The sequence below is a fragment of the Zingiber officinale genome, chromosome 7A (genome assembly GCF_018446385.1).
Source record: "Zingiber officinale cultivar Zhangliang chromosome 7A, Zo_v1.1, whole genome shotgun sequence".
In the NCBI taxonomy this organism is placed as follows: Eukaryota; Viridiplantae; Streptophyta; class Magnoliopsida; order Zingiberales; family Zingiberaceae; genus Zingiber; species Zingiber officinale.
The window spans coordinates 116,556,307-116,568,233 of NC_055998.1; the positions used below are offsets into that span (position 1 = coordinate 116,556,307).

The 11,927-nt window shown below is 46.8% G+C and overlaps 1 protein-coding gene across 1 annotated transcript; it reads right to left on the minus strand.

Moving 5' to 3' along the window:
• Window positions 1–9,827: 9,827 nt before the first annotated feature.
• LOC121999639 (vegetative cell wall protein gp1-like) lies at window positions 9,828–10,409 on the minus strand. Its single transcript, XM_042554293.1, has one exon. It carries the CDS (start codon window positions 10,407–10,409, stop codon window positions 9,828–9,830), a length of 582 nt encoding a protein of 193 aa, XP_042410227.1.
• Window positions 10,410–11,927: the final 1,518 nt, after the last annotated feature.

The window sequence follows — 11,927 nt, forward strand, 5'->3', positions numbered from 1 at the left end:
ACAAGCTCTCGTCCATTGGAGAATACGGTGGCAGTAAAGATCTGAAGGATCATCTTCACAAGTTCCAGAACGCTGCACTGTTACATCAATACAGCGACGCTATTAAGTGCCGAGTATTCTTGAATACTCTATCTGGCTCAGCACAGAAATGGTTCGATGGATTACCAATGGGTCCATCACCTGTTTTCATGATTTCAAGACTGCCTTCTTGCACCACTTCGCCAGCAGCAGGAAGTACTAGAAGACAGACCACTATCTCTTCACTCCTAAGCAAGGGTCGGCCGAGCCCTTGCGAAGTTATATCAAGCTCTTCAACCAGGTGGCCCAGGACATCCCGTTCGCTACATCGGAAATACTGATGAGCGTCTTCTCTCATGGACTAATAGAGGAGGAGTTCTTTCGAGATCTCATCCGAGACCCCGTGAAGAACTTCGACGAGATGATCGGGAAGGCAGGTAGCTATATCAACATGGAGGAGGCTCATGCTACTTGATGCAAAGGAGACAATGCACCTAATCCCACCAATAAGCCAGAGAAGAGGCCACCCCAACCACCAGCTCAGCCTCTTCCACACACTCGGGATGCCCGACCGCCCTTCCCCCTGGTCAGGAGCCCAAGGCGACACAACATGTGGTCGTTGTTCAAGCCCCAAGTCCCGGGCAATGGGGGTCGCGCTATTGCACTTACCATCGGTCCCACACCCATGCCACAAGTGATTGCTTCCACTTCACCTGAGACTCTCGACGTGCGGGGGAGCTGGGCTTGCCTCCACCTGAGATCGCACTCAGGACTCAGTAGAGGATGCTTGCTGGCCAACAACCCGGGGCAGGTCAGTCTGTTAGACCCTTGCCCGACAGTGCGGGACAAGGAAATTAGTAGCCTGGTCGCAACCAGGAGCCAGGGGAAGCCTAGGAAGAGGAGAACAGAGGAAATGCGACCATCCGTGAGATCGGTATGATCTCAAGAGGGCCCACAGATGGAGACTCCGCTAGGGCTCGGAAGTCTCATCAGCGACGATTGGAGATACACGTTGTAGGGTGCAGGAAGGAGCAAGCTGCAAGGCCCGTCATCAGCTTTGGGCCACCAGACTTGGAGGGGCTGGAGCTCCCTCACGACGATGCCCATATAATCAGGGTCATCATCGCCAACAGTCGTGTGGCCAGAGTTTTCGTGGATACCGGAAGCTTTGTCAATGTGCTGTTCAGGAGTGCGTTCGAGAGCATGCAAATCGACGCCAGTGAACTCCAGCCCGTGACTACTTTATTATATGGTTTTACCGGCAATGAAGTATGACCCATGGGCCAAATCAAGCTATCCATATCTTTGTTGGTGCAGCGGAGACCGGCAAGAGGGGGGTGAATTGCTGAAAACAAAAACAAACTATACCCTCCTCGGATTTCAACTCAGAATTTAAATCATCAATAAAATAACAACTAAATTAAGGAGACAGAAAAAGAAATAGAAACAGAATTTAACCTGGTTACAACCAAGGAGGTTGTTAATCCAGGGCGATGAAAAGCTCTACTATCAGAATCTCCTTTACTGTAGGCGGAGAAGCCTTTTTACACTTAGAACACTCACTTAGTTGCTAGGAATTGAGTACAGATTGATTGCTTGAGTTGTTGTTTCATTCCTAGCTCTAGGGGGCTTTATATAGCTCCTGGAAAGTCTATCCCGAGGGTCCAAGGCGTCTCCAACAAGGTTCAAGGCGCCTCCAGCTCGGTCAGCGGATAAAACTTTATCCGCAACGCAAACGGTCAAATCTGACCTGTTGAAGGCGCCTTCAACAGGGTTGAAGGCGCCTTCATGATGGAGGCGCCTCCAAGCTGGCAGCACAATTTCCAGCTTCCGACGCTCCGTTCTTTTTGGGTGATTGCGGCCAACCGGAATAGGGCTCACCCGAACCCAATTCCCGGCCTTCTCCTCGAGCAGCCTTCCGTCCCGGCTTAACGTCCCTCGAACGCCGCGCACGCTCTTCACGCCCACCGGAGTACTCTTCCGCAGCTCTCTCGTCCTTCGGACGCACCGAGCCCGTCGGCTCCCTTCCCGTGTCGTCCTTCTCACTAGCTGCGTCTTCCGCTCGACTTCCTGTGCTCCTAAGCTCCTGCACACTCAGACACAGGGATCAAACATAGCAGGACCTAACCAACTTGGTTGATCACATCAAAACTACCACGGGGTCCAACAATCTCCCCCTTTTTGATGTGCATCAACCCAAGTTCAAGTTAGGGTTAAAAATAGACATAAACAGTAATTTTAAATAAAAAATTACTAAACTAACAAGTTAAGTATAATTTTTGCAATTAGTAAAATTGCAAGAAAAAGAATTTTAAATTTTAAATTTTTTTTCTAACTCCCCCTAAACTTGTACTTTTCTCTCCCCCTTTGATCACAGCAAAAATGGGGTCTTAAGAATTTGCAAGTAAGATTGAAGTTTTTGAAAATTTTCCAAGTTAAAAATGAATTATTTGAAAAAAAAAATTGCTAAGTTAAAATCAATTTTTTAAAAAAATAAAAAAAATCCTAAGTAAATGTTCAAATGTTCTAAAAAAAATTTCTAAGTCAAGTGAATGATTTTTTAGAATTTTCCAGAAGAAAATTTCTAACCCAAAAAAAATTAAGTTAGAATTTTTTTTTAACAAATTTCTAAGGAATTTTTGTTTATTTTAACAAACATTTGATAAACTTTCAAAGCATTATTTAATTTTTGTTTAATGCTTTTTCAGAAAGTTAATTAAACATTTTCTTTCAATATTTTAGATTCCAGGTCGTGGCGAGACACTATGCCTTCTTGGTTATTGGAGCAACAACCACTTCCTTAGACAAAGCTTCCATAAATAATTTCAATGTTTAATTTTCTCATTGTAAGCTTTTAATTTTTGAAAAATTAATTAAGCACAGATTTTGGAACCCAATAGAGGTTCCTACCTACAGGGTTATTCAGATACTTAGGGGGTACATAATTTTTGGGTATTCTTCTAAGTTGACCCTGATGGTTTCTAATGTACCAGTTCAATTTTCCATAAACTTTAATTTTTGAATTTGGAAATCTATTTAAACATGTATTATTTCTTAACTTCTCAATTTCTAATTTTAGATTTTTATTTTCAGATTTTAAATTTTCATTTTCTTTTTCTAATTGATCTAATTCTTTAGACAAAGCTTTAATAAACTCAAAAGACTATTTAGAGTTTAGGGAATGTACCTTACTTACCTCATCTTGCGATGCTCCCCCTTCATCATTGCTTTCTCCTTCTGATGTTCCTCTCCCTTCATCTATGCTCATTTTTGAGCTGGACGTTTCTTCTAGCTGATGGTTGGCCATCAGTGCTAGTCCCGAGAATTCTTCGACTTCGGAGTCGGAGGACGACGAATCATCCCACGTGGCCTTTAGATTGTGTTTGGGTCGAGTGGGCTTCTTGCTCCTTTCCTTACTTTTGCTCTTCAGTTTTGGACAGTCATCTTTGATATGTCCTTCTTCATTGCAATTGTAGCAATGAACCACCCTTTTCTTTCGCTGGAGCTTTTTCGACTGCAATCTAAATTTGTTAGAATTTACAAATTTATTAAACTGTCTTACCAGTAATGCCGCTTCGGATTCGTCGATCGAAGCTTCGGAATCGGGATCGTCCCTCCTTGCTTGTAGGGCGACGTCGAGGTTTGACTTCACTACTTCTTTAGGCTCTGCAATCCGAGACTCGTGAAGTTCAAAGGTAGAAAACAAACTTTCTAAGGTACTTACCTCAAGGTCCTTAGAGATGTAGTAAGCATCTACTAAGGACGCCCATTCCGGAGACCTCGGGAAGGCGTTGAGCGCGTATCGGATGGAGTCTCGGTTCGTTACCATTTCGCCGAGATTCGTCAGTTGCGTTATCAGCTCCTTGATCCGTGCTTGGAGTTGCGCTACCTTCTCGCTGGTGTTCATTCGGAGATTCGTTAGTTGTGTTCGAAGAATGTCGCGCCTCGCTAGCTTTGCTTCCGAGGTGCCTTCGTGGAGCTCTAGGAATTTCTCCTAGAGGTCTTTTGCGGAGTCGTAGCTTCCGATCCGACTTACCTCTTGGGGCGGAAGAACGCTGAGCAAGTGAAACTCAGCATTTCCGTTCGCCACAAAATCCGCCTGCTCCTTCTTCGTCCATTGGAACTCTTCTTTGTCTTTAGGAGCTGAAAAACCGTATTTCATTATTAGTAAGATATCGAACTCGGTTTTGAAGAATACCTCCATTTTTCGCTTCCATGTAGCGAAATCTCCGTCGAACTTCGGGGGATGGATGTTCGCGCCGGCCATTGTCTTGATCGTAGTGCTTCAGTTGGCGGTTAGTCCTTCTGAGGCGATCAGGCTCTGATACCACTTGTTGGTGCAGCGGAGACCGGCAAGAGGGGGGTGAATTGCTGAAAACAAAAACAAACTATACCCTCCTTGGATTTCAACTCAGAATTTAAATCAGCAATAAAATAACAACTAAATTAAGGAGACAGAAAAAGAAATAGAAACAGAATTTAACCTGGTTACAACCAAGGAGGTTGTTAATCCAGGGCGATGAAAAGCTCTACTATCAGAATCTCCTTTACTGTAGGCGGAGAAGCCTTTTTACACTTAGAACACTCACTTAGTTGCTAGGAATTGAGTACAGATTGATTGCTTGAGTTGTTGTTTCATTCCTAGCTCCAGGGGGCTTTATATAGCTCCTGGAAAGTCTATCCTGAGGGTCCAAGGTGCCTCTAACAAGGTTCAAGGCGGCTCCAGCTCGATCAGCGGATAAAACTTTATCCGCAACGCAAACGGTCAAATCTGGCCTGTTGAAGGCACCTTCAACAGGGTTGAAGGCGCCTTCATGATGGAGGCGCCTCCAAGCCTGCTGGAGGCGCCTCCAAGCTGGCAGCTCCATTTTTCATCTTGGTTTCTTCAGCTTCCGACGCTCCGTTCTTTTGGGTGATTGCGGCCAACCGGAATAGGGCTCACCCGAACCCAATTCCCGACCTTCTCCTCGAGCAGTCTTCCGTCCCGGCTTAACGTCCCTCGAACACCGCGCACGCTCTTCACGCCCATCGGAGTATTCTTCCGCAGCTCTCTCGTCCTTCGGACGCACCGAGCCCGTCGGCTCCCTTCTCGTGTCGTCCTTCTCGCTAGCTGCTTCTTGCGCTCGACTTCCTGTGCTCCTAAGCTCCTGCACACTCAGACACAGGGATCAAACATAGCAGGACCTAACCAACTTGGTTGATCACATCAAAACTACCACGGGGTCCAACAATCTTTAGGTAGCGAGCCCCTGGTGAGGACGCGGAGGAGCACCTTCATAGTGGTGGATTGATCGTCCTCATACAACGTCATCTTAGGATGACCGACACTGCATGAATTTTGGGCGGCAGTCTCCACTTTTTATCAGAAGATCAAATTTCCTGTGGGAGACCAGGTCAGGGAAGTTAGAGGTGAGCAATTGGTCTTTCGCAGGTGTTACTTTGACATGGTGAAGGTGGAGACTCTCAAGGCTCAGCGAACCCAGGATGGCGAGATCCACGTCATTCAAGAGGAGCCTTTTCCTATAGCAGAGGAGCCCATCCCTTGGGAGGAGGTACAACTCTATACTGATCGCCTGAAAAGCCTCATCTGCATATCAAGCGACCTACCTATCGAAGTCAAGATGGACCTAGTCCAATGCTTAACTCGCAATAGGGATGTCTTCGCTTGGTCCCCTGAGGAGTTGCATGGGGTCAAGCCCGAGGTGGCTGAGCACAAATTACACCTTCTGCTTGATTACCGACTGGTCAAGCAGAAGAAGAGGAACTTCTCGGCCGAGCAAAATAAGATCATCCGAGCTGAGGTAGATTAGCTCAGGAAGGCGGGACACATTAGATAGGTACAATTCCTGTCCTAGCTCTCTAATGTGGTCTTAGTAGCTAAACCCAATAATAAGTGGCGAGTTTGCATCGACTTTCGAGATCTTAATCGCGCCAGCCCCAAGGACCGCTACCCGTTGCCTAGGATTGATCAGATGGTGTACTCGACCTCAGGCTGTGAAAGAATTTGTATGCTTGATACTTATCAAGGATACCACTAGATCTCTTTGGCACAGGAAGATCAGGAGAAGGTTAGCTTCATCACGACAAATGGTACCTTCTGTTATACCTTCATGCCTTTTGGATTGAGGAATGCCGGAGCTATCTATCGAAGGATGATGGATAAGATCTTCTGGGAGTAAATAGGGCGGAATGTAGAGATCTATGTGAATGACATCCTCATCAAATCCACTTTGGCCATAAATTTGCTTGCTGGCATAGAAGAAACCTGCGACACACTAAGGCAGTACAGGCTGAAGTTAAATCCTTTGAAATGTTTGTTTGGAGCTCAAGGGGGGGAGTTCTTGGGATACCTCGTTACTGAGCGAGGGATTGAAGCTAATCCAGAGAAGGTCCAAGCACTTTGAGATATGAAGGCGCCTCAGAACCTGAAGGAGGCTCAAAAGTTGGTGGGATGAATAATTGCACTGCCTCGGTTCATATCCCAGTCTGCGAATAAAGCTCTGCCCTTCTTCAAAGTCCTCAGGAGAGCAATTAAGTTTCAATGAGATGAGGAATGCAGCCGGGCCTTTGAGGAATTAAAAAAGCACCTGGAGACCTTACCCTCGCTGTTCAAGCCTATTGCTAGAGAGTCACTCTAGGTTTATCTGTCAACTACCCCTGAGGCCATGGGGGCAGTGTTGGTAAAAGAACAGGACGATGTACAGCGGCCAGTATACTTCTTCAGCCATTTATTAAAAGGAGCCAAGTCTCGATACACGACTCTAGAAAAATTGGTCTATGGATTGGTACTCATGGCCCGCCGCTTAAGACCTTATTTCCTAGCACACCCCATCATAGTCTTGACTAACAACACCATGGGTAAGGCTCTCACTAATATGGAAATAGCAGGTCACCTCATCAAATGAGCTACTGAGTTGGAAGAATATGACATATAGTACCAGCCCCGAACCGCGATTAAAGAGCAGGCTTTGGCAGATTTCCTGATGGAGGTTCATCAACCTGACTTTGAAGAAGCTTGGAAGATCTACATAGATGGGTCATCTACCCAACAAGGAAGCGGAGTTGGGATCCTTTTGATCTCCCCTCAGGAAGACATTTTACAGTTGACGGTCAGATTAAAATTTAGAGCCATGAATAATGAGGTGGAATATGAAGCACTATTGGCAAGGCTGCAAGCAGCTTGGCACTTCAGAGTCGCCTGGGTGGTTGTTTATTTAGACTCTCAGCTTGTAGCTCAGCAGGTAGTAGACAACTTCAAAGTTAATAGTGACAAGCTGCAGGTATATCGGGAAGCATATGAGAGGATGAAGGAGAATTTCAAAGAAGTCATAGTGACTAAGATTCCTCGAGCCGATAATCAAAGAGTTGATGAATTAACTAAAATGGCTAGCTTTTTGACCACTTGGGTGCTGGATAGGTCGATAGCCCAGACCTTCCTAATAGCTCAGATAGACCTGCAGAACAATATTAAGGAACCGATCGACTGGAGGGCCCCGATGATCATTTATCTTCAGCAGGACATCTTACTTGTTGATCTAAAAGAGGTCAGGTTGATCAGGAAAAGGGCTCATATGTATACCCTGATCGGAGACCAGCTGTACAAGCGAGCATTCTCCAAACCGCTACTCAAATGCTTAGGAATGGAAGAGGCAGAGTATGCTTTGTAGGAAGTACATCAGGGATGTTGTGGCAACCATGCGGGAGGAAGGATGTTGGTCCGAAAGTATTACTGGCCGAGTATTTCTAGTCCACTCTGCAGAAAAATGCTCAAAGATTGGTGAACACTTGCTTATCCTACCAAAAGCATCAGAACCTGACCCATTGACCGACCGACATATTGAAAACTTCAATAGTTTCATGCCCTTCGACCAATGTGGCATAGGTATTGTGGGACCATTCCCGATGGTGCCAGGTCAGAAACGAATCTTGCTCGTAGCAGTGGATTACTTTTCTAAATGGGTAGAAGCAGAAGTCCTGGCCAGGATTATGGAAGGAGTAGTTATTCAATTCTTATGGAAAAACATCCTCTGCCGATTCGGAATACCGCACAAGTTGGTGTTAGATAACAGAAGACAATTTTAGGGTCATAAAATCTAGGCCTGGTGTCAAGGGTTTGGCATAACTCAAGTCTTCACATCTGTAGCTTACCCTCAAAGCAATGGGAAGACTGAGGTTGCCAATCGGGAGATAGTTCAGGGACTGAAAGTCAAGTTGGATCATTTGGAGGCGATTGGGTAGAGGAGTTGTCTAGTATCCTCTGGGCTTACCGCACGACCCCTCGAGAGAGCATGAGACTCACCCCCTTTCACCTAGTCTACGGCAGTGGGGCTGTGGTGCCTATAGAGGTCGGGGTGCCCTCAGTCCGAAGAGTGCTATATGACGAAGGAAATATCGAGTGACAACTTTCAGAGCTGGATTTGATCAGCAAAATTCGTGAAAGGACGATTGTCCAATTAACGACATATCGATAAAGGATACGCCAGAACTACGATAGAAGAGTGATTCTCCAGTTCTTCGGAGAGGGGGACTTAGTATAGAAGAGGACAAAGCCCGTAGGGGAGGTAACCAAGTTGGCACCTCAATGGGACGACCCGTACAAAGTTGTCAAAAGGTTAGCTTCGGGTGCCTATTATCTGCAGGACGCTCAGGGTAGGAAGTTAGACCGTCCCTGGAGCGCTAACTACCTCCAGCCCTATCGTACTTAAGTTAGTACTTTGTAAGACTTTAGATCGGGAGATATTACTGGTTGGGTGTGAAATGCCAGGTCGGGTACCTTAGTTCAGAACACTCCGGCATCTTCTTTAAGACCTGGTCAAACCCTGTTCTCGGGTTGATAGCTCAGGCCCCATTGAGTCAAGATTAAGGAGAAAACATAACATCTAAAAAGTAGAGTACAATAAAATATTCATACAGTTCATACATAAGTTATTTGAATTCCGTAAATATATCGTCGGGCATCTCTTTAAGGATGCGATGATGATCTAGAAAATCTTCAGGAGGGGCAGAGGATAGATACCCTTGTTTCTTAAGTTGTTGAAGTGCCCCCACTGCACCATAGGCCACAGACGTGACAAAATGATCCCCCACTTGTGTGCCAAACTTGGGGGAGCATAAATACTCTTCCTGACTCATTTGTAAGCAATCACTCTCCCCAGCTTTATAGGTCTCCAAGGTGCTAACAGAGATTGATAAAGCAGACTGAGCCTGAGATAACTCTGCCTGCACAGAACATAGCTCTATTGCTTGGGACTCCAAATCCTACCTTTGGTCCATGTTCAGCAAGTCCCTAGAACTCAACTCCTAGGCTATATGCTCCGTCTCCTACTTATGTTACGCTTGAAGTCCTCTAGGGCTGCAGATCGCTGAGTTAGTTCTGATTGAGTCTCTTGACATTTAGCCTCAGACGCTTGTAAGAGAGCTTCAAGCCTACTCTTATTATCTTGGAGACAACTGATCTCTTCTTGGGCCTTTTCCAAGGTCTGTTCCCGGGAGGTGCTTGCTTTCTTCAAGGCTGCCACTTCTGTCCTAAGTCCGAACATGACTGCATCAGTGTCAGAGATTTGAGACTTCAGATTTGCAACTTGGTCCTTTAAGATCTTATTAAGCCAGTATATGTGCAAGATTGTCTGGTTCAAGCAGAGCGACTGGGCAAACATCTGTTCACAATCACGGAGGAGTGAGAATAGAAAGACAGAATGGGAGGAGCATAACCGCAAGAAATAGCAGAAACTTACCATAGTGGCTATTTCAGTGGATAAGTCCACCAAGCCAGGCAAAGTGAGGGTGTCCATCGCCTGCATGGTGTGCTCTCACTGAGATGCTAGGCAACCTCGCAATAGGATATTTCTAGTAGGAGCAGCGAGAGAGCCACACATTCCCCACTCTGTGGGCAGAGTGGCTCGGTAACGGAGATACCGAGGCTTGGAAGAGTTTGGAGCAGTCCTGCTCGGGCCAGGCTGGGTGGAAGCGGACCCTGGTTGAGTGGATGGACCAGGCGAGGTAGGAATAGACCCTAGCGGAGCAGAAGGGCCAGATGAAGAGGGTGCCGGCTCAGGATGAGTGGAAGGATCAGGTTGAGAAGAAGCGGTTGGTCGAGGAGAAGGTCTAGCCGGGGCGTGGGATTTATATTGCCACCTCAGGTTAATTTCTTCTTTAACAGCCGAAACCTTCCCTCGTTCAGCTTTAGCCTTGGGTCGAGGTGGTCTGACAAGATCGCTCGAGGGCTGTGGATCTGGAACAGACATAGAGGTTGGTCGGGATGATGGAGTGGCAGTCGGGGCCTCGGACGCCAAGCCAGGTCCCACGGGTTGGCATCTGGTCCGTTGTGCAAGTGGTTGCTCATCCGTATCTGACTCCTTCGATGAAGCTTGGTGCCGACGAACAAGAGGCATGGGCGGAGCATACCTTGAAGACTCAGTAGCGAAGCGAACGCACGGGGTTGCTCGGGCGGCCAACCGAGGAGCAGTTGAGGCGGTTGCCACTAGGGGAAGGAGAGCAAGGTGCGATAGACCACTCCTATCCAGTATTATGTGGCCTCGGTGTTATATTTCCATATCATTCAGGGGAAGAGGCCTGATCAGGGATGCCCGGGTTAGAGTCTCGGCTGCAAGAAGAGCATCAAAATCAGAATAGAGAAACGAAAGGATGAAGGGGAAGGCGGAGGCTAGCAACAAACTGTTCTTTAAAGAAGGTCACGTACCCAACCGGAGGCTAAGAGACCCGATGGACCTCAGAAGGTATGATGATGTGCATGGGCCCGGGGATTTCATAGGTGAAGTGAAGATCGTCCATATCCATATCGGTAAAGGTCGAAACTCTGGGAGCGTAGGTAGGTACAGGAGAATCCATGGGATGATGTGAATGTTAAACGCAAGGGACAGAGCACAATCGGTGTCGGAGACAAGAGGAAGGCTTACTCTTGAGACGAAAAGTTCAGTAAAGTAGAGGGGAAAGGATATTTATAGTTGCCAAGGGGACATAAAGGGCCTCTTCATCAACGTCCATCAAGCGGTTCACATTTAAAGTAGCTAGCGTCTACCATAAATGTAGGAGCAATGCCAGCCGTAGGATCATCCTAGAAAACTGTGCCATGGGGGAATGTTGGAAAAACAAGGATGAAGGGCATGTTGGGGATGGAGGTTTGTTGGGACCTTGGGAATAGGCGACACTACAGTAGCTCTCTCTCTCGGAACTCGTGAGTACCGGGTGGGTAGCTCAATCGCGTGAAACTCGGTCAGGCGCCCTAAAATAGACTGATCAGATAAAGCGACTGTTTGGGTCACCCAATCACCAAACCCAGTCGGTATGTTAAATAGACTAGTTAGATTAGGTGTCCAGTCGGGTAACAAAAACCCGACGGACCGCGTGCCTTAACGCCTACACGGAGGCTAAGTCGTCGAACCCTCTGCAGGAAGGATGCGTAGTGAACAAACTACTTGAACGTAACAAACGGGGAGTAGCGGGGGATATATGTGAACATACTCAGTAAATAATACATGACACTAGGATCATCTGCCCAGGCATATGCCTATAATAATTTTCAAAGTCTAAATACACATTCATGAAAGAGAAGGATACAAGGTAAACACCAGCTAATCATCAAAAGACGGGAAGGTATCGTCGGGAAGCTCTCGTATAAGGCAGCCCCTGTTCAGGAAATCCTCAGGAGGAGCAGACCGGAGGTAGCTTTTCTCACAAAACTACAACAGGGCCCCCACACCTCCGTAGTAGACCATCCAATCGATGAGACTGCCTATCTTCGCTCCAAATACTCCAGAAGTAAGGTAAGCGACCTTGTACACTTCCAGACGGGCAGCCTCACCAGCCTGATAATCGTTTAGCTCGTCCTTGGCTTTGTCTACATCAGCTCAGACCAGGACCAGCTCTTGGTGTGTGGTGGTGGCCTTATC